General features: G+C 40.7%; 1 protein-coding gene across 3 annotated transcripts in view; it reads left to right on the top strand.

Annotated features, from left to right (window-relative positions):
- The first annotated feature begins 108 nt into the window (after window positions 1–108).
- Window positions 109–25,283, top strand: part of UTRN (utrophin) — a 402,533-nt gene continuing 377,358 nt past the window's right edge. Inside the window, exons 1-2 of one of the 3 annotated variants that reach the window (XM_068938835.1) lie at window positions 109–265; window positions 1,116–1,282. In XM_068938835.1, coding sequence (XP_068794936.1) covers window positions 1,204–1,282 — 79 coding nt within the window. In that variant the 5' untranslated portion in view covers window positions 109–265; window positions 1,116–1,203. Of the gene's footprint in view, window positions 375–465; window positions 584–1,115; window positions 1,283–25,283 lie in introns of those variants that run through there. The other 2 variants (XM_068938836.1, XM_068938837.1) reach the window with 2 other exon arrangements.

Below are 25,283 nucleotides of genomic sequence, written 5' to 3'. Positions count from 1 at the left end.
CCCTGGGAGACCCGGGGCCGGCGCTGGCCGCAGCCCCGCCGCGGCTAACAAAGGGGGCTCGAGGGGCCGGGGGAGGAGCCGCGGCCGGCAGGGCAGGGAGGAGGAGGAGGAGGAGGAGGAGGGACGGCAACGGCTCGCACAAAAAGTTGTGGGTCGGCCAGCGCTGGGGAGTTGCCGCCGGGGGACGGAGCGCGGGGAGGAGCCGGCGGGCGGGCCGGGGCGCCGCGGAGAAGCGGGTCCGCCTCCCGGCCGCGGCTTGCCAGGGGTGAGTAACCGCGGCGGCGGGGTGCTGCCGCCGGGGGCGAGGGGCTGCCCGGCGCGGGCCCGGACGAGCGAAGTTTGTTCCCCAGCTCCGCGGGGCAGGGGGAAGGGAGGTGCGTAAAATGCGCGGCGCACCTGCGGGCTAGGACGGGCGGGCGGGCTGCTTCCTCTGCCCGGCGCGCCGGGAGGAAGTTGGTGCCGGCGCTCCCAGTGCGCCCGCCGGGTCAAAATCCCGGGGGGGAGGGGGCGTGCGCCGCCGGCCGGGAGCCGTTGCCGCGGGAGCGCGCGGCGAGCCGTTGGCGCCCGTTGGGCCGGCCGTTAGGTGGGTCCCCGCGGCGCGGCTCGGGGCGGGCTGGGGTCCCCAGGGGGGACACGTTCGCGTCCCGCGTGACTTTTATGCGGCTCAGACGTGAAACACCTCTTGTATGTAGTTCGTGCTGTTACAGTTACGCCCACGCACTCTTTAACTGGGCAAAGAATTTCTTGTTTGTTTGTTTGTTTGTTTTGCCACCCGTCCTGGAGCAACGCTGCAGCGTTGCGCGCCGCTGGGGTGACCGGAGGGACGGTGGTGTCAGGCCCGGGTGGGGTGGAGGCCGGGGTGGCCTGTCACGCCGCAAGCCAGCAGGAACTGCTGAAGCTTCGTTTTCATAGCTAGGGTTAAATCGCTGGTACCGTCTCGCTCTTCCGCCGCCCGAGGTGGCCCTAGTGTAGCGGGAGGCGTGCGGGGCGGGCGGGCTGCCCGGCCACGCGTGGGCATCGCGCGCCGGCAGCTGTCGTGGCGTGCCTGCCCAGGACTGAGTCACTTTTGGTGTAGCCTGAGGAGTTACTCTGCTGCTTTGCTTTTTTGGCTTTAGGTGCTGATGCTGACCCAAGCTCGCCTATGGAAACCTTTCCTGTGAGGGTTTAGGGTGTACCAGAGGGGAGTTCTCGAGTTGTGCGAGGATGGCCCGAGTTTCGGACCAAGAGGAAGGACCCGGAGGGGGGCACAGTGAATTCAGTGACATCATCAAGTCCAGATCAGGTAAGCTGTAGAGAAAAGCAGCATTTTATGGTTTTCTGTTCTTTCTGTAGCTTCTGACATGAGATGGTAATTTTAAACAGCACGTTTTTGCAACTTTTTTTCTTGACGTTTATTGTTAGTACAGTGAGTGACTGAGGCTGTTGATGCAGCCATTGTACAATTAAATAATAGTAATTGTATGTGTCTCTTTTTCTCAGTGTTAGTCAAGTGTATTTGTTTAGGATCCACTGCCTGCATTATAATTACCTCAGCTTTTGTAAATAAGCATGCACTTAAAGTGCTCTTATGCAACCCAGTGCTGGCGGCTTCTTTTGTGTTTATGTGCAAACTTTTAAAATGGCAACTGTGACTGTAATACTGCACTTACCAAAAAAAAAGTGTCTGAACAGTACTTTTGCAGTAAATTAATCTCTTTCCTTCCTAATGTAAAACAGTTGTCTAAAGCTCAAGCGTTTCCTTTGCCAAAACATTGATGTAACAGCCTTTAAGGTTATTGAAAAAATATATTTTCTGTTGCATACCACAGAAAGACTCAAACATACAAGTATTTCACAAAAGTTGCTTCTGACAGATGCTAGAGGGTTAAGGAGCTATTCTTATTTTAGAAATAGGAAAGCTGGTGCTTGGTAAGGGTGGAAATAAGTTGTTTAAACCTTGATAGAAATTTGTGTTGCATCCAGAGCCTGAATGCTCACTTATTCTTTAGCCTAAAAGACTGTCTTTTCTCTCTTACATGCAAAATGTTCCTGTTGTCACAAGAAGACTTTTCTTTAATATCTGAAACCTAACAGCATATGTTCTTCCCTCCCCCCCCCCCCCACCAAATATTCCATACAGTGGTAGAACTGTTGCTCTTCAGTTGGTGGTGATTTTTATATGCCAGATTAAGTAGGGTGTGGGTTTGGATCTGGATCATGTTGATCTTTGAATAGTTTGTTTCCTAGAAATATTTTTCTTTATAATGAATGAAATCTTTGGTGGATGGAATGCTTCTCTTAACTTGCAAAAGTGTAACTGGTAAAGCAAAGGGCTTGTGCTTTTAAATCTTGAATTCTGTAGTGGTTCTCCCCCCCCCCCCCCCCCATTATTTTGAAACCTCTGGACCTGACTTTATTGGTTTATAAGCAGGTAGTCAGAAATGCCAAGGGCTTGATTTGTGGGATAGCTTGCAGACAGTTTATATGTATATGTGTACACAAGTGCTATGCTTTCAGAGGCTGTATGAGGAAACATGGCTGTATTTGAAGTTTTTCTTGGATGAACAGATTATGCAGCTACTTTTGTTGTTTTGGATAGGGCAGAAAACTAATTTTTATGACAGTCATTTTAATTTTCTTCTTTTCTGTTAATGAGGGAAATTACGTATATTCTAGAATTTAGAAGACTAAAAGACTTGTGCATTAAATTAAGAACAATGAATAAGGGTTGATCTAAACTGAAAAGCAAAAAAAGTGTTTTCTAAATAATAAACTAGTTTAGATTTGGATCTAGATGTGTAATTTTCTAAACTTAATTATTATACTACGTAGCTCATACTGAACCATTCCCTGCAAGCGAACCTGTGGGAGCGATTCCCTGATGAAAGGGCTGAAGTTCACCAGTGTACAGACGGCAGCAAATTAAAGGCTAGCTCTCAGGACTGGAGCAAAAAAAAATCCCGTACCCTATGCTTCTATTTTTTGATGGGCATTTGAGAAAGAGAATGTTTATGTTGATGTGGAAGAATGATCATTTTGATACTTGAAGAGAAAGCTGAGTTGTTGATTGGTAGGAAGATTTCTCCCACATAAGGTGATCTTCACAGTGTAAGTGATTGGAGTACCGTAGAAGTGTTACCATAGAACTTTTTAATACTTGGTGTAGTTAGGAGTCTGTTTTGTTTTTGAGAGTACATAGAGGAGAACAAGCTGAGTTTTGTAATTTATACTTTCTTTTGTAATAGAAAATGGGTTAATTTTCTGTGTCTTGCTACTCTGCAAGTTCATCACCAGTGGTATGGGTGTCTCTAATGCTTTCATCCAAGAGCTTGTGAATAAAAATTTGATTTTTTTCCACCCTTAACAAATAAAAGCAAAAACAGCCTCTAGTGGGTGAAAATCCTTAAGTGATATAATATGTCATAACATTTTAAAGTGCATGTTATTCCTATGCATTTTTTTTAGAACCAATTATTTCCAATGTTCTTATTTTATGTTTGTAAATAAAGGAAGACAATATGTAGTGTCCTGTGTAAAGATCCTTTCCTCTCTCTCAGTGCTCTTTTAGGCAATCTTCTTTCTTTTTCAGTATGTTTTCTTGAACTTTTCGGAACAGATCACCAAGCTGTTGGGATATAATGATTATTTAAAACTATTCATGATCTAAGAACAGTTGTTAAGACATATGACTAAATCTTATATTTTACTGTATTTTGTAAATTTTATAATTTGGAATACAAGAATCTTTCAAAGTTCAGCCTTTAATAAAGATTGGAACTAGTAATGATATTCATATCATTTAGCTATAACTGGAAACTTCATCCTTTAGTAGCCAATCAAACTGAATATATTATCTCTCCTTGTAGTATGTGCTGCTCAGCTAGAAAGTCTTGAAGATGGAAATATTTCTAACAGAGTGATTGGTTATTGAAAAATTTTGATCTAAAATTGTACTTATAAGTACAAGTCACATGAAGTTTTACTGCTCCTCAGGGCTGTGTGGTGCTTATCTATGTCTGTTCTTATAAGCAGAACTAGCTGTGTGATTTTTTTTTTCTTCCTTTTTTTGTTTCCTTTCTTTTATTAACTTGCAATTGGAAAGCTAACATACCGTATGAGGGATATTGGAGAATTGCAGCAAATTATTTTTTGTAGAGCAACCAAAATAATAAAAAAACTCCAACCTATTGATAGTGTCACTTGCGCAAAGAAAAAGAATCTATGTCACAAGACAACTGTGGTAGCTGTTGTAGGTCATGAACACTTGATTATCCAAAGTAAAACAGTGGGGTTTATTCAGTGATCTTTCTTTTGTGAAGTATGATATTTTAAAAAAAAAAAAAAAAGAGCTAGACTTTTCTTGGTTCAATTAGCATTTATTATTTTCTGTTTTTGATTTGACTCTAATTATATAACTTATTAATGTTGTTCTGTCCCTTAGAATATGGGTGATCAAAGCTGCCTTTAAAATAACTGTTGGCTATGATAATGGTGAATGAGGCTACTTTTCATTCACAGAAGAACTAAGTTTACTTTTTACCTCTCTGTTGCTGGACCAGTAATGGCTGTTGATGGTTCTGTTTAAATCTGCTGTTTAGGTGATAGGATACTTGCTAATTTATGGTTTCTGTGAGTTTGTAAGTAAAATATTTAGCATTTATGTAGTCTGTGCTATACTGGTGCGTCCATATAACTTCTTGCTATGAAAACCAGTTTCCCCTTTCTGCTTCCCTATGTATGAAGTTATGTGTGCATGTTTGTGTGTATATATATACACATATAAAAACTTTAGTTTATATGTGTGAAAGGCATCTTGTGCAAATAGGTGATCTTTTTTCTCTGCAGTAGCTTTCAGGAAGGAATGCTGTGGGATGACTACATTACGGTGGTGAAAACAGTGCTGTCATCACTCTGCTTGAAGAACAGATGAATCTTTGCCATGATTAATCATGGAAAAAAGAAAACTCGCTTGAAATCTGTCATGGTAGTTTGGAATGGTAATATATAATTAAACAGTAAGACATGACAGGAAAAACATTTCTTGAAGATTACTCTATGCCTCTGATGCATTTTTAGATATGAGTTCCTGTCGAAATTGAGGGGAACTTAATTCTCCTGATCTACCTTTGATTGCATTGAATGTGTTTGGCTGACAGAGTGTTTTAAGAAATTGTAACTTATTTTGAGAATTCTTGGGCAAGGCTTGTTTGAGAAATGCTGCTGTTGTCTCTCCCCATGAAGCAATGTTTAGCTGGTCAACAGCTCCCTTGCTCTGGGATCTCCCTGCCCTGAGGCATGTGTTGCGTTTGGAACCATGTGTTGCGTTTGGAACCAGTTCCTTAAGTAATGTGTCTTTGCCATCAAAGAGCTGTGGGCCAAATATAGTATTTCTCATTTGTCATTGTGGCTCCATCAGTGTGAAATGGACAGAAATAATTATAGTTGCAGGCAGACCTTTAGGATTTGTCAAATGGACACAAATTGGCATACCCGGTTTTGCACCATGTGAACCTTTCAGGGGTATTTGTGCAGAGTGTGCACAAGGTGTTAAAAGACAAATGACTAATTTGCTGCTCCTTGTTCCTAGCCATTAAAATGACTGTTTTTGAAAACAAACCTTTTGTTTGATTGCTTTAGCCTGGCTCCTTTCAGTTGATCTTATCACCTCCTTCTCTTGGGTTGTCTGCTGAGGGCAGTTTGGATGCTGTGATGAAGACAGTTCTAGGGTATTGCCTGGCATTTATGAAATGGCAACTTTGTAAGTAGTAAGCTAGTTTCCTCTAGTCTCTTGATTGGTAGGTGCAAAAATAACATAGGCTGTTCCATTTGTTTGAAGTATGACTCCGCTTTGGAATAGAAATCAAGGCTCCCTGCGGGAAGAAAAGTCCCCAAACCATTAAAAGCAACCCATTGATTTGAGAGTGCTTTGCCAGGAAATTAAAAAAAAAAAAAAAAACAACAGTGGACAAGCGCTGTTACAGGAGGTGTTCCATATACTGTTTTAAGAGCTCCTGAAGAGCTTCTAAAAAAATTGTGGGAGGAGAAGCAGCTGATGAGTGTAACTGCTGATGTAAGAACACCCTACTGATGATGCCCCTTGGAGAAGAAGCTCCTAAATGACAGGCAGATGTGAAGGAATGTAAAACTTGGAAGTGTGGCCAGGGTATCTGGGTGCACCTCTGATGTTCTTTGTTATTCTCCTGTCCGCTACTCTGCCCGTGGATCTGGATTAAGAAGGAAGAATCTCAGTGGAAAGAAGATGTTTTGAAGTGCAAAGAAATTCTCAGAGTTCAGAGCATCAAGCAGTTTAGCAAAGAATTAGCTGTGTTGTCCTAATGCCTGTTAGAAAATTGCTCATAATTATCCTGCCTCTCCTTGAACATTCCTCCTAAAAGACACAAATGTGTGTTTCTGTGGCATATGTATGATTGGGCTGATTCTTATAAACAGGTAAGAGTGGAATAGTGTTTTTATTAATATCTTTGACTATGAAGGAGTGCAGAGAAAAACTGGAAAAACCACTTCTTCCCATTGTGTATGGAAGAAGTGGTGAAGAACTGCTGAGTCTCATAGGCCCCTTCAGTTGACAGGAGATAAGGTGATTGTGAGTTTTGAGAAAACTGACTTCTGTGTTAAAAATCCAAGGTACCTATTAGTAGCAAAAGCTATGTCTAAATCACATGCAGGTTGAATATGTATCCTTAACGTTTCTTTTGCTGGTGGCTATGGGAAATGTGCAGCAATACTTTTCAGTCAGGAGTTACTGCTAGTGAAGGTTCTTTCTGGACTTCAACAACTTTTCCCCTTACCTTAGAGATAACAGAGAGAGGACCCAACAACCAAAAACTTAGAAAGCTTCCTAATGATTTTGGTGACAAATATGGACAGTGACTGGCTCATTCTATTTAACTGTGGAGAAACATACGCTTAGACCATGAAACAAAATGCTTTGAAGAGTCTATGTAATTCATTTCAAAAAAAAAAAAAATTAGTTCTTTTATACTCTGTTTTTGTTGTCTAGCATCAGTTGTGGTTTTTACTCCTCTCCCAGTTTAGTTTGTGGGAGAGAACCAAAGGTAGAACATGCTCCTAAAATGATATATTGCAAATTATTGATCAGAGAAAAGTGATGAGATGGATAACTTTAAAATATTTTGCTTGATCTCACTAGATTTTATTTGTATTATTATTAAATTACCATGCTACCTTGGATGAATGAAGTACTGTGTGCATGAATAACAAATGGGAGAGATTTATTTGAAATTTTATGAGAAGGTACTGGGAAGAAGGTGCAACCTTTTGGTATTTGTCTTATTTTAATAGTTTTAATGTAATCATATTTTGGAATATAAAAAGAGAATGAGTAAAGTAGTATTTAAATGCCAACAGACCTTTCTGTTCCCTCCTTCTGGGCTTTTACTTCTGTTATAACTTAATAATGAACAACAGCTATGGTCAGCATAAATCACTTCCAGAGAGAGTTCATTGCTCTCCTTTTGGTTTCTAGATGTACATCTTGTTCTTGGATGAGTCTTTTTGCGGAACTTCGTGGAAACAGATTTTGTTAACGGGAGACCTCTTTCTTGAGAAAAAGACTTTTTTTTTTTTTAATTTAAAGTTGCAAGTCTATCTGGTAGTTTTTTTCTGACTATAGTTTTGCTCTCTCTGGGAAGGCAGTATGCAATCCTGCTTTGAAAGTTTTTCCTCTGTGCTTGGGAATTTTTCTTTTGGACCTGGCTGTAGTGCCCATTTTAGAGCTTGTTAGTTTGATTATTGAGCTATACTTTTCTAAATCTACTTTTAGCTAATTTAAAGTACTACTTATTAGGAATAGAGTTTATTGAACTTAGTCTGAGGGTAACTAAATGTTGCAATATGAATGTGAAGTATTCACTGTGGTCTTTCTGTTCAAAAAAGATATTCATGCACTCTAGGATGCTGGATAATTATCTGGGTCAAAGTAGTAGTTTTAGTGGTGTGTCAAACTTGTGCAATGTGCAGGTACTCACTGGTGAAGATGCAGTTTATTCCTTGGGACACCTGAGGATGGAAGCAAACGCTCCAGATTCGCTGCAGGTTCCCAGCAGATTGAGAAGTTATGATCCTGTTGTAGTCTTTGTACTCCCTGTGCTGCCTCTTGCTGAGTATTGACTGGTACCTCAGGAGAAGCTGTGCATCAGGGATTTCCTCTGCTTTAGTTTTTGTCTCTGTTGTTCTTGTGCCCCCCCCTTCTTTTTTTTTTTAAATTTGCCCTTTAGTGTATGAATATTGAGATAATTCATGACAAAAGGACTCTATTTTTTAAAAACAAAAACAGTCAAAACATCTATTCTGGGTTCACTGAGCATTTGAGAACTTATTGAAGCTATTAAACTTGCCATAATTTTCAAAAGATTATACTGCTACCTTGAAATGCAAAGTCAAGTGTTAATCATCGTATTAATGTGTAACTGAGTTTTGTACTGACCTACTATAACCAGCACTTCCAAGACTGAACAGGGGAAAGAGGAAGGAGTAGTTCCAGTTAGAGTTGCTCTCATTGTAACAAATGGCTATTCGTTGGTGCAAAAAAAAAAAAAAAGTAACAGAAGGTGTAATTACAGTTCATTATTTGCACTCTGAATATAAACAGAAAGTTCCCTCTTGATTACAGAAAAATAAGGTTGAAAGGAAAGGGAAATTATGGATAGCAAAGAAAACTTAATCTACTGAGGTGCTTTACAGGCTTTCTGTAGATTCCAGGCTCCATACCTGGTATTCTGTGCTGCTGCCTCAACAAATCCATCTTTCCCTGTTCTTTTCAAAATGAGCTGACCTTCTCCAGAGCAAGGCTAGAGATGTATTTCTAGCAAACATAGTCCAGCTCTAGTGAGACAGAGCTTCAAATGCCTTGAAATCATGACTGGGAAAAATTTTTCTTACCTTTTATAGGCATGATTGCATCTATTTGCAGCATATTTCTATGTGGATTTTTTTTTCTTTTTCTGTCCTCTCTGATCTAAAGATGATTGGGTCAGTTGAGACTTCTGGTGATCTGCTGATGTTGGAGAAGAGTAACTACTGCCCAAATTGTGGTGGTGGTTATTAGAGTTCTACAGCAGAGCCTCCCTTTTGAACAAGACCTCTTCAGAGTTGTATAAAATGCCTTTTTTTCTTTCTTTTTTTTTTTTAAACTTGCCAAAAGGATTAGTGCACTGAGTGCATCTTTCTTCCATGTTTGTTTGTGCATGTCACAAGATCCTGCCATGAAGTGTCAGAACTGACTTCTTAGTGACTTTACATAGACCCTAATTTAGAGAAGGAGTGAGATATGGCCCTGAGAGGAATCAAACTTAAGATTTTTATTGATCTAGTACAGCTCTTTAGAAACATTTTCATTTAGCCAGTAAAGAAAGAAGTAGTTCTAGAATTTAGGAATCTTGATGAATTCCATGTGAATTTTTATTCATTTAAGAGGGAAATAGTTTCCATGTTAGGTCATGAAGGCTATTTGTCTTTCCAGATGTTTCTGAGCAAAAATTACATGACAATTCTTTGAGGCCTTTTTCACCTGTAAACTGTTGGAGAAGGTTTTCTATCACTGTATAGTAATCCATCCTCTTATCAGCAGATAGCATTAAATAGTTAATCATTTGTTTAAGGACAGCAATACTAACCATAGTGACTAAATGTACTGGGTGTGTTCATCTGCAGAAAGAAGATACAGAGACAAAACCACCCTTCTTGATTTGAAAAACAAACAAACAAACAAAAAATCCCTACCTTCTAATTGAAAACCTCAAAATTCTTTGGTTTTAAAAAAAACACTTAATTTTGAGCGAAGCGCGCAAAACAGTTGCTGCGTGATAGAGCATTTTGCATGTCAGAGGGTTCAAGAATTGTAAAGAAAGGAATTTGTGTTATTTTAAACATTTTTGCTACTCTTAAGTAAGCAGATGGAATGGGAGGAAAGAAAAGTAGAGGTTCTTATGAAATGGGTTGCTTTTTGGGAATGATTACCCACAGATTGCCTGCGGTTAGAGTAAGCTGGAATCTTACTCCCTCTCAGAGAAATGATGATGATGAACAGTGGACTTAATGCCAGAAATGCAGTGGGAAAAGTGAAGTTCTGTGGTCTGGCTGATCTGATTCCTTAAGTGAAACACAATCTTGGTGGTAATGTATGTTGTTTTCACATGTGTGTCACAATATAAAACAAGCAGGCCCCAGAATGGGAGGACCAAATTAAAAGAACATAATCTGGACAGAAGAGAACTCTATTAGTAATATTTTCTCATCCTGCTCCTATTGTTCTGTTGCCAGTCTATGATCAGTTGTCGAAGCTGAGATATTTATATTTATACAGTTTCATTTTAGCCTCCATGTTTCAAAAATAAAATATGATAGCCTTTTCTCTGCCTGAGTGTTTAAATATGCCTCACTATATATGTCTGGTATTTTTGGCTGGGCTAACAGAATTTGGACTTGAAAGAAGACATAAAAAATATTTTGGAGTAACTAAAGTTGAGATGTGATTTCTTGAGTCTGATGTGATATAGTCCGTTTTACGCGAGAAAGGTATTGTAGAATATACAAACCAAGAATTGGTAGGCTTACATAAAAATTGATTTCGGCGTAGAATGGTCAAACAAACTAATTTATAGACAGGGTGACTTTGTAATTGTTTGTAACACACTTGATCTGCATTGGTTTGTCTTGTCTCTATGGATGATTTGAGACCAATGAATAATATTTAAAAATAGATGTCCTGTTGATTCAAGTATGAGGATAATTATTTCTGAACATGATATGCAGCTAAAAATAATTACTCAAAGGAAACTGAAAAGTCCCAAACATTGCTTTTTGAAAACCGTTATTTCCATTATTCCCAGCAGTTGCTCAGTTTATTCTGTGTTCTGTTCCTTCTGCATCTTATTCAGCGTCATGGTCCTCCTTTCAGTTGGAGAACAATAGTAGTGACTGCATCACTGTTTGCTGCATGGTGTATGTATGAAGAGTTAAAAGAACCGGAGATGCTTCTTTCCTTCCTACTCATCCCAATTTGAGGGAAGGGTGAGAGGACTAATGCGGCATTGCTGGCTCCTCTTGCCCTGGGACGTGGAACTACAGACTCTGTCCCTGTGCATGGCAGGGATATGTTCATGTGGTCTGACACCTGGGGACCTCTGTGCTGGTATTTTTCAGGCAGCATCTCTTCAATGCTCTGAACAACAAGCAGTGCAGTGAGGTAGTCTAAAAATCCAGTGAAATGGGTGGAAAATGTCCTGATGTTTTTTTCGCGCTGAGCTCTGCCTCTCTCACTTCACCTCCTTGACCTGACAGGTGTTTACGGAAGGAAAAGAAAAAGTGTTCCTTGAGGATTTAGTCACTGCTCTAATTATTTTCACTGTAGCTGTCTTCTCTGCAAGCAATTTTATCATCACAGATGCTTGCATGAATACATGTACTGAGAAGACCTGATGGAAAATGGGCTTTGAGGACAATAACTACTCAGGCCTAGATTAGGAAATGTTTTAGGTATTTGATGACAAACTCAAGGATGTGGTGTTGGCAGAGCAATTAAGGGGGGGATAGTACTTAGCTCTCTACAATGGCACCTAGATATATTGAGGTATTTTCCTCAAAACTTAGTTTAGTTGCTACAGTTTGCTGCTAAAGTGTAATAGTTTCCTGCAGTGCTTGTTCAGAAATGCTCAGGAGCTAGGGTGAGCCTCTTGGTGTCTATTCTAGTTGAAGTCTATGCAACACCCCTATTTCTATGTCATTTCAAGAGCCTAATTTGTCAGGCTTAACCAAAAACGTGCAGATGTCACTTCTTCCAAAACGCAGTCATAGGAGGGGGGATTTGCCCCTTAAATAGGGCTTTCCTACAGACCTGCTAGTCTTGAAGTGCCACTTCAAATTTAAAGGATTCAAACCACTGACCATTACCCTGAACAGCCTGCTGGAGCATAGGGCAGGACATGGTCTATTCTTCATGCATTCTTTCTAACATGTCTTGAGTCTTCACAGTGTGCAATGTAAGAGATCAGAGAACGATATCAACATTTCTTAATAAGTCAGGCACCAAATCCCAACAGATTCTGGGGGGGAAACAAGGTTTGTAAGTATTTCTGCAGTAGAAATGTATTGCTTGATGACCATGTCCAAGACCTTAAAGTCAAAAAAGATGTTAAGAAGCTTGTCCGTGTGCCAAAGTTTACATCGACACATCAGTACCAAAGCTTGGCACTGAGAGATGCTGATCTAAGCTGAAGAGCAGTCTTGCAGTGAGTTTTGATCTTTTTCTCAGAAGAAAGACATTATAACGTCAGTAATCAAGACCTGGAAAGAAGGAGCTGTTGCATTGCACTCCCTCTCCCTTCTAAAAATAAACAACCGACTCAAACTCTTGTGTTACTGGTATTAGCAACCATGCAGCCACCGTTATCTGGTTGATGGTTGCAAGAATTTTACATTAGTATGATAAACAGCCATTGTATTGCAAGGGTAGCTGGCTTGTGTACAGGGATGTTTCTAATGAAGTTTTGAACCAAAACTTACTGCAGGAGAAAGAGGGATTTATTTGGTCACCATAGTCCATTACCTCATATGAGATTATGGTCCATAAGGGTATGTCAGTGTAAGTGTCCAAATAACTGAGATGCCTACAAGGAAAGGACCATAGGCAGGGCTATATGTAGAAGAGAGTTAAGTCACCACATAAATAACTGTGGATCCTTTTAAGAAGAAATTGCTTGACTGGAAAAAACATGAGGGAAATGATGGGAGAGCTGTTTCCTTTAAGTTCCTGGGTGCTGATCTAAGAGCACTAACTCTGATGCAGGATATGCAAGATACAGAGCTTGTTAGCTCAGGCATGTGGTGCTTTTGTACCTGACCTTGAGCTGGGAAGTGTCCTCACTGATGCCTTATGCAGGCTTATCTTGGTTTTATGCCTCCTGACTTTGTTCACTGCTTCATATTTGTTTATATATTTGTGTATGTATATATAATTGTGTGTGTGTATGTATATATATAGATAGATATATATGTACTCAGTCATACAAAATGAACAACGTGGCATGTTGTAGTTGGAGCAGTAAAGGTCTGATTCTTACTGACTTGCTGGATGGGGTTGCTGTCATTCTGTACTCCTAAATTCCTGCAAGAATCATATGCTACTTATGTGTTGCATCAGTAAATGCAGTTGAGAAAGGTACCTGCTGTGTGGAGGACTGTATGAGGGGAACTTATGCTCCAGGGCACCTCTGCGTTGCTGTAGCTACTGCTTCTTGCAGCTACTTTTTGTGTTCTCCTTGAAACTTTCTCTTATTGGTTCACTTGATGCTACATATAATTTAGGGTTCGCAGGGGTTACTAGGTTATGTCAAGGGTCATGCTAGCATATAATTCCATTTTTGAGGCAGAATAAACTTTCTCCCACAGGAACTGGGGTAGAAGAGGAGCATATAACACCTAGTGAATCTCACAGTTTGCTGATTTATGAAAAGAACACAGTTCAAGTCTTGATACATGTATTTTCTTCTGGACATAATATCACATGGGATGGAGTGGTTGCACTGTCTACTGACTGAATTGTACCACTGGACATGAAGCCTTCAGCTCTGAGGAAGCTAGTATGAAAGCAATAAAGGGCCCTAGAGCCCTGACCTCTTGTAAATCCATCAAGTCTGCTCTTGCTTTGTCATCTCCCAATAGGATACTGAAATTCTGGACTGTTGTCTTGATCCTTAAGGAATTCAGTGGCCTTGGCTTAGGCAACTGAAGTCTCAGGATGAAGAGGACTTTGCTGTCAGCCACAGACTAAGAGCTAATCTGAATCTGTTGAATAGGCCCTTGGAGAAAGTAGGAGCCATTGCAAACCTTTGGCTATGAAAAGGTAATTCAGATTGGGTAATGTATTTGTATGGAGATTTTGGTTTTAGTCTGAGGCAGAAAAAAAGCCTTGGAATTTGGTGTGGAATATTGCCTTGGAAGTTTTGAGGGGTCCTTTCCTCCATAGTGCTGCCTCAGCTGCCAACAGGGGGAGAGGATAGGGAGAGAGAGGGAACTGCCAGGTGTCTCACAGAAGCTGTTAGCCAGGTGGTTTAAAAATTGTGCCTGGCTTGTATCAGTGCTGTTGAAAATGAACTTTGTCTATGTAACGTTTAGATAAATAGAGTAACTGCTGAGAAAAGTCTTACTTTTCTTCCCTCCCCCCCCCCCCCCCCCCCCGACACCTTGCCACCTCTTGCCGCCTCTTGTTACAGAACCTTGTTTTGGCCCTACTGCCTCTCTAACTTACCTTTGTGTGCCCGTACAATAAATACATTTGAAAATGTAACGTTCCATTGTAGTCACTTTTGCCGTCTTAGGAAAGAAGGAAACAATTAAAGAGCATGAGTTTTTGTGATGTAATGCACTACTGAAAGGTGCTCACATACTGTAGTGGTCATCTGGGACAAAAATCAGTGTGGTCTAGGACTAGCATAACCTGATTTTGAAAATAATTGGTGTAATTTGTGTGGGTACGAGAAGGAGGAGAAAAATAATGAAATGACTTGTAACTCTTCATACTTTTAATTCCTTACAGCTTAAAAAAAGGTGGCCTGTCTTATGGCTTTGGGTCCTTGTGTCCACTAACCCACTAACCTGACTTTTTTTTTCTCCTTTCTGCCAAAATGTATGCTTTTTTTTTTGTCCACCTACTGATTGGAAGAGAAAAGGCAGAAAAAGGGTTTTTTGTTCTTTACAAGCTGTTATGTCTGCCTGATATTCTCATTTCCAATAAGGCTCCTGTCATACTATTCCAGTACTCTAAAAGGACCTTAACTCACTGTCTTATTAAGATCCTCTTGTGCTGCCAGAAAAATGTAAAGAAGCTGTAGACATTTGGAGCTCAACTCTCACTTAAAATACAATGAAGAAAAGGTAATAATATATTCTTGGCTATCCTGAATTTAGCGGAGCCAAAAGGTTATCGGATGACAGACTAAATGAGTTGTGATTATCATTACTTATTTTATTGGAAGTATTTGAAAAGCAATTGAATTAATCATGTTTAATCTTGATGAGAATCTATGGCTTTTGTGATGGATTTCAATTTGGATCTATTAATTGGGATGCAGTACACTAGTAAGTAGGGAAAAAAGTAGTGTGTGTGTGAATTGTATGGGGACTCTATATGCTTTGCGTCTGTGTTGTGGCATACTTTAATAAAGAATATTCTCCCCTCCCCTCCCCTCCTCTTTTTTTTTTGGTCTTATTTCTCTCTTTGGATGAATAAATTGAACTGCAGTTTGGCATCTGCAAAATATCAGTGATAGCTTTTTTTCCTCAAAGTCTGGCAAACTGTAAAATCTAGTTTCAGTGAGGATTACATTATTTGATATAGAATTTGCCTCTTGCTGTACGAGATGGATGTAATTTAAAACGTGTCTAAAAATTTTTATAACTAAGTATTCCATTAATGCACAAAGTGAAATAGGAACAAAAAAGAATTTCTAGTTAAACTGCTATTTTAAGTAGGGTAATCTTTCTCTATTTTAGTCAAGAAGGACAAGATAAAATATTTATTTTATATAACATTATTTCCTGGTTCCTCTAGACATTTTTAAAAAAACTCCTTTTGCAGGAGTTAAGAGAAAAGATGGAGTCTGAGAAGAGTGAGTTGGTCAGCCAGATTACATCTTCAAGGGTCACCCAGCTCATATTACAAATAATAATCTGCTTTTTGTTTAAATACTGGTAGCATAAGTATTTAACCTACTGTTATACAATTCCAATGCAGAAAGCACCCTGCACTCTTTGCAAAGTAAGAGCAGGCAGGTTTAATTATAACCCTGTAATGAAAGATGGTGTAATAGTACAAGGTGACTGAATTTTTTTTTTTTTTGCTAACAACTTAAAGAGAGCTGATCCTGTGATTATAATTTATCTTTTTTTATAGTAAGCAGAACTAGTTAAACAAGTCCTTTCTCTTTAAATTTTTCAAGTCCTTTCTCAGTTTTCCTTTATTGTAGAATAAACAACTAAATTCAGTGTGAATAACCACATATTTAATTTTGAAAAGGATAAATTGTGTTAAATACCTATTCAAATAACAACAAATATGTAAGAGAGACTACTCCTACTTTGACATCCACAAAGCGAATAAATTTATTAACTGTAAAAGCTAAATGAAATAATGGTGGAAAAATCACCTTGGCCTTGAGGTTTCTTTAATCTATAAAATGTAAAGGTTTAACTCTCAACAGTAGATGAAAAATACGAAGAGAATAGCATCTGTTCTCCTTTTTTTTTTTTTCTCCTCCTTTAATGCCTACAACTGTCTCAGATTCTCTGTATTAGCATAAAACAAGTCCATCTGTTCCCAAACTGGTTTTTACTCTGAGCTGATGTGTATGGTGTTTGACCAGGCAGTCAGCTGCAGAGAATGAGGATGGCTACCTTGAGCCTTGTTTAGCATCTCTACTTTGCTGTGATGTCACGTTGTAAGCTCTTGTGATGGTCTTTTTGTCAGTATTTGAAGTATCCTAAAAGTACAGGGTGACAACCTTTCCCTCTGTTCCCTTGCAACTATTTATGATGGTTGTACTGACCTGTGTTTTTCAGGTGTGTTTTTGATACTTTGTTGGCTAAAAAAATGTGGAAGCCCTAGCTACTTTGTACTAAATGGAGATTTATGCTCAATCTACAAGGAAAATTAGGCAGTTCTTGCTTTACTCTAGGTAGCTAAATTACTTAGGCTAACAGTGCCCTGTGCTGGCCAACATCACCTACCTTTTATTGTTTTTCTGTCCTAATGGAGCTTTCCTGAATTCTCAGAAGTTTTCTTAGAACCTGACTTTGCACTTCCACCATGGGTGGAGCCACAGTGCACAAGTTAAGCAGTGATGTGGCTGTATAGCTACAGAACGAGAGTATTCCTATGTGGCAGTTACTCAAGAATATGCTTGAACAGTTATATGGTGAGCTAACACCATAGCATAGGGGAGGTTTAGCAGAGAATCAGGATCTTGCAAGCTGCTCCATGCAAAGTTAATAGTTTCTTTGCAAAAGCATGTACCTGTTCTATTATTTAAACACAAATAAAGGACATTTAGATTTAAATCCTGCAGTGACTGATTCTGCAAAAGCATCTTGTGTTATGAATTGTTTGATCAGCTCTTTAGTTTGAAAACCACTTATGTGGTCAAAAGCCTTGTACTTCCTCAGGTGGATATCTCCGTTTCATTAAAATTGTAATAGTTATATTTAATAAATCTTTAAAAATAAGAAGTATTTCTAAAGACTCTTCATAAATTGCAAGCTGATCTCAGCTTTGATAGCTGTCCATTAGTCTGTTCTGAGTTGTTCTTCTGCTATTCTGTGTTGTTGGAAGAGGAAGTCGATGAGACCTTCTACAGACAGCTGGAAGTAGCCTCACGATCACAGGCCCTGGTTCTCATGGGAGACTTCAACCACCCTCACATCTGCTGGGAAGACAGCACAGCTAGGCACAAACAGTCAAAGAGGTTCCTGCAGAGCACTGAGGATAATTTATTGACACAGGTGGTGGAGAAGCCAAGGAGAGGTGTGCTACTGGACCTTGCACTAAGAAACAAAGAAGGTCTAGTTGGAGATGTGAAGGTTGGAGGCAGCCTTGGCTGCAGTGACCATGAGATGGTGGAGTTCAGGATCCTGCGAGGAGGGAGCAGGGCAATGAGTGGGATCGCAACGCTGGACTTCAGGAGAGCTAACTTTGGCCTCTTCAGGGACCTACTTGGAGGAATCTCATGGGGTAGGGCCCTAGAAGGAAGAGGGGGGTCCAGGAGAGCTGGTTAATATTCAAGCATCACCTCCTCCAGGCTCACAATCGGTGCATCCCTCCGAGTAAGAAGTCGAGCAAAGCGGGCAGGAGACCTGCCTGGATGTGCAAGGAACTCCCGGCAAGACTCCAACAGAAGAAGGAAGTCTACAGAATGTGGAAAAGGGGACAGGCCACTTGGGAGGAATACAGGGACGTTGTCAGAGTGTGCAGGGATGTGACAAGGAAGGCTAAGGCCCATTTGGAATTCTACCTGGCAAGGGATGTCAAGGACAACAAGAAGGGGTTCTTCAAATACATCAATAGCAAAAGGAAGACTAGGGAAAATGTGGGCCCGCTGCTGAATGGGGCGGGTGCCCTGGTAACAAAGGATACAGAGAAAGCAGAGTTATTGAACGCCACCTTTGCCTCAGTCTTCACTGCTAAGGCCAGTCCTCAGGAATGCCAAATCCTGGGGACAAGAGAGGAAGGTTGGAGAAAGGAAGACTCTCCCTTGGTGGAGGAGGATCGGGTTAGAGATCTTTTGTCCAAACTTGACATCCACAATTCCATGGGCCCTGACAGGATGCACCCCCGAGTGCTGAGGGAGCTGGTGGATGTCATTGCTAGGCCACTCTCCATCATCTTGGAAAGGTCCTGGAGATCAGGAGAGGTGCCTGAGGACTGGAAGAAAGCCAATGTCACCCCAGTCTTCAAAAAGGGCAAGAAGGAGGAGCCAGGAAACTACAGACCTGTCAGCCTCACCTCCATCCCGGGAAAGGTGATGGAGCAGCTCCTCCTGGAGGTCCTCACTAAGCATGTGGAGGACAAGAAGGTGGTCAGGAGTAGTCAGCATGGATTCACCACAGGGAAATCATGCTTGACCAACCTGATAGCCTTCTGTGATGGGATGACTGGCTGGGTAGAGGAGGGGAGAGCAGTGGATGTTGTCTCCCCGGACTTCAGCAAGGCTTTGGACACTGTCTCCCCTCAAATCCTTGTAGGGAAACTCAGGAAGTGTGGATTGGATGAGTGGACAGTGAGGTGGATTGAGAACTGGCTGGATGGCAGAGCTCAGAGGGTTGTGGTCAGTGGCACAGAGTCTGGCTGGAGGCCTGTAGCTAGCGGTGTCCCCCAGGGGTCAGTCCTGGGTCCAGTCTTGTTCAATATATTCATCAATGACCTGGAGGAAGGGACAGAGTGCACCCTCAGCAAGTTTGCTGAGGATACTAAACTGGGGGGGAGTGGCTGACATACGTACCAGAAGGCTGTGTTGCCATTCAGAGGGACCTGGACAGGCTGGAGAGCTGGGCGGAGAGGCACCTCCTGAAGTGGAACAAAGGCAAGGGCAGGGTCCTGCACCTGGGGAGAAATAATCCCATGCACCAGGACAGGCTGAGGGTTGACCTGCTGGAAAGTAGCTCTACAGAGAAGGACCTGGGAGTGCTGGTGGACAATGAGTTGAGCATGAGCCAGCAGTGTGCCCTTGTGGCCAAGAAGGCCAATGGTCTCCTGGGGTGCATTAGGCAGAGTGTTGCCAGCAGGTGGAGGGAGGTGATGCTGCCCCTCTCCTCAGCCCTGGGGAGGCCTCACCTGGAGTACTGTGTCCAATTGTGGGCTCCCCAGTGCAAGAGAGGCATGGCCCTACTGGAGAGAGTCCAGCGGAGGGCTACAAAGAGGAAGAGGGGACTGGAGCATCTCTCCTGTGAAGAAAGGCTGTGGGAGCTGGGCCTGCTGAGCCTGGAGAAGAGAAGACTGAGAGGGGATCTCATCAACGTGTACAAGTATCTGAAGGGAGGGTGTCAAGAGGATGGGGCCAGTCTCTTCTCCATGGTGCCCAGCGACAGGACAAGAGGCAATGGGCAGAAACTGAACCACAGGCATTTCTGTCTGGAACCTGAGGAAAAACTTCTTTCATGTGAGGGTGACAGAGCACTGGAGCAGGCTGCCCGGGGAGGTTGTGGAGTCTCCTTCCCTGGAGATATTCAAAACCCGTCTGGACACAATCCTGGAAAACATGGTTTAGATGACCCTGCTCGAGCAGGGGGATTGGACTAGTCCAGAGGTCCCTTCCAACCTCAGACATTCTGTGATTCTGTGATACTGAAGAAGGAAAGATTCTCTTTTCCAGTTAAGAGTAAAATTCTTAATCTCGTGGAGAGATTTAAAGAGAGCTTGTACTTGCTTGCTTTACTTAATTTTTTTCAAGCTGACTTTCTTTTCAAAATGACCTTGTTCTTTCGTGGCAACGTGCCCAGACTGAAGGGAGCCAACATTAGGAGTGAAAAATAACTCATTTTGGAGAATAAAGGTTGACAAATCTAGAAGAGCAATAAACATCATAAAAGTCAGAAGAACAGAGCTGGTTAAAACAGCTTTATTTGTAGTGAATGCAGTGTTGCTGAGTGGAAGTCTTCAACTTCATATCTACAGAATAATTCCGACTTAACATGTATCTCTGTTTCTTTGCCTGTGCATGTGAGTTACACTTGACCCACTGCTCTGCTTAACCTGATACAGGATGTGTAGCAGGTAAAACATTGGCACAGCAGCAGGATGAATGAAATACCAGAGACACTTCTTACCCATGTTATGTAAGGCTGAGAGAGAGATTATTCATGCGTATCCTTTTAAGTGGAAAGGTAGGACTAAATTTAACAGTGTATATGCAATTAAAATTCATGACTGAAGATCAGGATATTATACCCTCTGTCAGTCATTGTTTCATTAACCAAACCTGTACAAATATAACCTGATCTGTTAAAATTTAACCTGAAGTGATGACTTCTCCACGAGCTTCGAAGTTTGCAAGTATCAGTGGTGATGCATAAAAACAGGCAATAGGTGGAAATGCCTGAAATGCTTTAGAAAACTCTTCCAATTATAACATGGCTGCAAAAGCTCAGTAGCTGAAAGAATGTACTTTTTGCACATAACATCTCAAGTGTTTAGTATGCAGTTTTTGTATCTGGCAGGTACTGGGCAGTGGAACTGGCTGAGAGACACATCACGTGCATATAGTGCCTTTATATATTTTTAATGAATTTGGATCTCCTTTGTTAGATCATACAAACATTTTTAGAATCATCTTGTTTTACTTAGTATTTAAACCTAATCTAGATGCTGACTTCTAATACAGATTATTTTTCCCTTGTGTGTGTTGTTTCTTTGGTCCCTCTCCTGTTTTGCGTCTTTTTTTTTTTCTTGTTATTTCCTATAGTTACTTCTGCTGCTAGATGGTGACTGTGAAGCTGTTGTTATGTTTTATTTTTATTTATTTTCTGCCTTTGCCTGTGTGTGTTTGTTTTTGTTTGTTTGTTTTTTGAACTTGGTTCCTAGCTGATGGAATTTCTTGGACCACTGAACAGTTCGGTGCAATCTGTCAGTATGGCTGACTGCTTGTTCATCTCTTGTGATCAGTCTGATATGTGCTTTCATTCCTTAAATGAAGAATGCAGTGTGTGTTAAAGGGTTAATAATTTGAAAAACACAGTAAGTCAAGAAAAACGTTATGTAGCTCCTAAAGATTGATGATATTAGAAGGCTTTGATATTACTCTATGAGGGAAGGGTGTTCTCTATGACACATCCAGCTGAAATTTGAAATACTAAAGGCCTCTTGATGCTGTAATTATATTTTTGGGACACTTTATTACAGTGTTAGCTGTCAATTTGTAAAGAATTATTTTCTCTGCAGATGAGACTTGTTTATATTGCAGAATAGTGTTTTCGCCATCTCTCTTAATTGGAAAGGAAGACTAAGAAATAATTTTCCTCTTTCTCTTTCTTCTGCAGTATTGATTGTCACAGACCTTGGACTTGATGGCCACATGTAATGTTCATGTCTTTGTCAGGTGAAATATCAAGAACATCTAGGAAGATCGCTGTAGATTGGTTTTCCTTTATAAGTACAATAAAGAAAAAACTAATAAACAGAAAAAGCTTACTATGACTTCCTGCTGCTTTTCCTGTTCCCCCTTCCTCCCCCCCGCCCACTGCAGATGTTTGAATTCCTTGGCTCATGCATTTCAAAATTGAAAGAAAGTAGAGGCTTCAAAGATAACATACACACCAAAAATAAAGGAATGCAATTTTAAGCAGTAACAGGGTAGAGAAGAGTCTCTCACGATTGTAACCTCCTTTGGGGGAAAAGACAAGGAAATTTCTGCTGTCTGGCAGTAATGGACCCCGTAAAATACAGAATACTACATGTGTGAGTCCAGGACACGTCTGGTGTGTGTTATCTTGTACCCCCTAGAGTACTCATAGTGATAGTGGAATTGAGATGAGAGTGTTTTGGGAAAGAAAACAGTGATATTTTTGAAAAAGTAGGTTTCATGAGTTTCAGCCCTCAGGGGAAGATAGATTAAGACTTACAAAAACTCATACTCCTGCTCCCCTATTACTAAAGTAAAGAAAAGTCAACCTAGCTGCATCCTGATCCAGTACTTAGCCACAGAATAAGACCATATGTGTATTTTTTTAATACATCACAAAGAAACATCCAGACCGAAGAGGCATGTAGGTGTGTTTTTGTTGTCATCTTTATAATACATACTTAAACATAAGAGACAAAGATATATGTATATGCCTATGAATATATGTGTATGTATATATAAGTGTGTGTGTGTATATATATATATATATACAAATAAAAATAAAATTTCCTCTCTCTTCTGGGACTCCTATTTGGAAACGGTGAAATTCCTGAGAGTTATCCAATTCTTCCAAGTTGATGATAATTGTACAGCAATGTGGAGGATTTGAGATTTTCATTAGAAGTCTATTCTTTAAAATAATATGTCCAATTGTTTGCTTGGATGGACGATAAACCATCTCTTTCTGCACTTGTTTGTCTGTGATTCCTTCATATTTTACTGGGGTTTAAATTCTTAAGAGACCCTTCCTTAGCCACCAAACACACTCCGGCTAGAACTAGTGAAAGCTTTCCTACCTGACTGCCTCAGTAGTCCCCAGGTGACAAGGGTAACTCGTAACTCAGAGGCAGCCAGCCAAGGACATGTGTGTGTCCCCAAGAGAGAGCTCATGCTATCGATGATAACAGCTGTACCACTCTAAGGGGGTGGATTTATCTTCTTGTTGCATCCAGGCTGTGGCTTGATGCTGGGGGCTTCTGTGACTTAGCTATCTAAGAGATGTGACTGTTGAAAACCTCGAACCTAGTCAATTAATATAAACTTGGTGACTTATGTATTTTTTTCTCTTAGTAAACTATCTGAAATGATTTAATTAATGTATGCTATCCTAAAGTCCTCTAATTTTTGCAGAGCTTATCTTTGGTCTTGAGTGGTAATTTTGTAGGTTGACTGGAATTTTTTCTTTCATTCTTGAGGGGGGGAAAAATGCTGAGTGGAAAATATGTATTCTCTTTTATTCACTTTTTTTAAAAATGAGTTTTAAAAGTAGTACTTTAAAACTTATTTTTAAAAAGTAACACCATGACTAAGCTAAAATTAAATCTTCTGAAGCATCTAGAAAAAGATTTATAAGGAGGGAAAGATACAGGATAAAAGTGGCAGATAGAAGATGTTCTTGTTGCTAATTGCTAGCTGGAACATAGGTTTAGATCTTTATGTTACCAGATACTGTGGTGGAGATGCAGACAAGAAAAACTGTATCTCTTTAGAAAGAGACTTCAGACACCTGGCCTTCAATGGATAACCACTACTGACACTTTTTTTCCTGCCTTTGCTTTCCTAACCATTTCTGCTACCTAAAATGAAAAGTAATCTTGATCGTTTCTCCTAACTGCTTACGGATGTTGAGTTCAGCTACCTACAGACCTGTGAAGAGTCACTCTTAAGGTTTCTTGTGGTTCACTTTCTCACATCTATCAGCTTCTGTTTCATATATGTGATATCTGGATGTTGATGTCTGGATTTTAAGCCGCAGGTAGGTTCACTGTTTCCTTCTGCTTCTATGGGAGAAAATCTGGTAATTGGTTTTGTAATCTGTCTGAGAAATGCTCTTTCTCTTCCTGTGGTCTGGATCTGAATTTGTAAGTTCCTAGCTGTTTTTTCCAGTGCTTCTGCATGTTTCTGTCTCTTTTCTTGTCCATGTGCTTTCTTACTTGTGTGGTTGTGAAAGTTGTGATCCAGTTGCTCCAATGAATGAGCAGTGATCGGGGTGATTTCAAGAACCTGCTCAAATAACTTAGTTTTGGTCTTGAGGACCAGAGGTCTCAATGCTGCTAGGCAACCACTGAGAGGCCTGCACAGTTCTGTGGCAGTGGCTCGCTAGGCTTACCCCCATGAGTTTAATTTCATTGAAATGAAAACTTAACATAGCCTTTAAGCATCATTTATATAGTTTCCTTGCAGTTCCTGTCTGAACTCTGATATAAGCTTGCCAGGTCTACCGTGTGCTGTGCTTTTTAGACAGGAGGTAGTTGTTTTGGTGGTTCCCTCCCACCCCGTTTCCTGTATCTGTTCTTCCTAAGTCTTAGTCAAAGATCTGGCAATAACTTGTTAATACAGACATGAGCCATACTTGTTCTAGTATATGTAACTGCCTTTCCCATTGATAATGGATTTTGTACACAGACAGACATAAGGGATATTCAGTCTCTCCCCCTCCTTCCTTGTCCATCCTTTTCTGCTATTTGCACTGTTCTCTATGCTTAAAGAGAGGAGAGATTGACTCTGGACGCCTAAACTCCATACAGTGTTTAGTAGGAAGCTGCTTGAATTTTACAGTGGCAGCCATCTAGAAGACTTTTTTGATAAAGATCAACTTTGCAATGCGAGTTTCCTAACCTGCATTGTGTAACAAGACATGTCAGTTATTCCAAAATCATTTCGAGAAATTTCTGTTCGGGCTGACAGTGCTGAAATACTTCCATTATATTTCTGTGAAGCTGTGTCTGAGATCTCCATTATGCGCTTGCAAGGTTTACCCATCTTTTCTAACATTATCCTGATGCTCTTTAAGGGCAACATGACACTCTTTGGCGTGAAATTTAATATCCATCTATTTTCTAACAGGAAGTGAAGAATGTCTGTTAAAACTGAAGTGGCACAGGGGCTTTGGGTAGGAATTGCTGTGATTGTAGACTCCTGGCGATTGAACTGGGAACTCTGAGGGTAAAGCAAGTTGAAGCAAATGAAATGTGAACTTCTGTATTTTTATAGCAATTTTAGTCGTGAAGCTCAAGTTTGACCTTTCTCCCTTTGGAAAAACACCTTCCTGGAACTGTAGAACTCTTGGACTCCTGCAGGAGCCCAATTTAACTTCTGCAAGCAGCAGAATGGTTGACCTACTCCCTTTATGCTTGCCTGTCAAACCCTGCATCACTTTAGGGTTGCTGCTGCTGCTGCTTGAACCTTACTGCATCCCTGCAATGGAAGATGCAATCTGAATCTAACCATGCCTTGTATCTCCCCAAATCATAATTAATCTCTTGGCTCTTCTGCTTTGTAACAGAAGGTAGAATTCAGGATGAAGGAAGACGTAAGAATAAGCTCAAAGCATGTCTGTGATCCATCTCTGGGTGTTGAGAGACAAGTAGGCATTAA

The sequence above is a fragment of the Struthio camelus genome, chromosome 3, assembly GCF_040807025.1.
Source record: "Struthio camelus isolate bStrCam1 chromosome 3, bStrCam1.hap1, whole genome shotgun sequence".
NCBI classification, from domain to species: Eukaryota; Metazoa; Chordata; class Aves; order Struthioniformes; family Struthionidae; genus Struthio; species Struthio camelus.
This window is presented reverse-complemented; position numbering and strand designations above follow the sequence as displayed.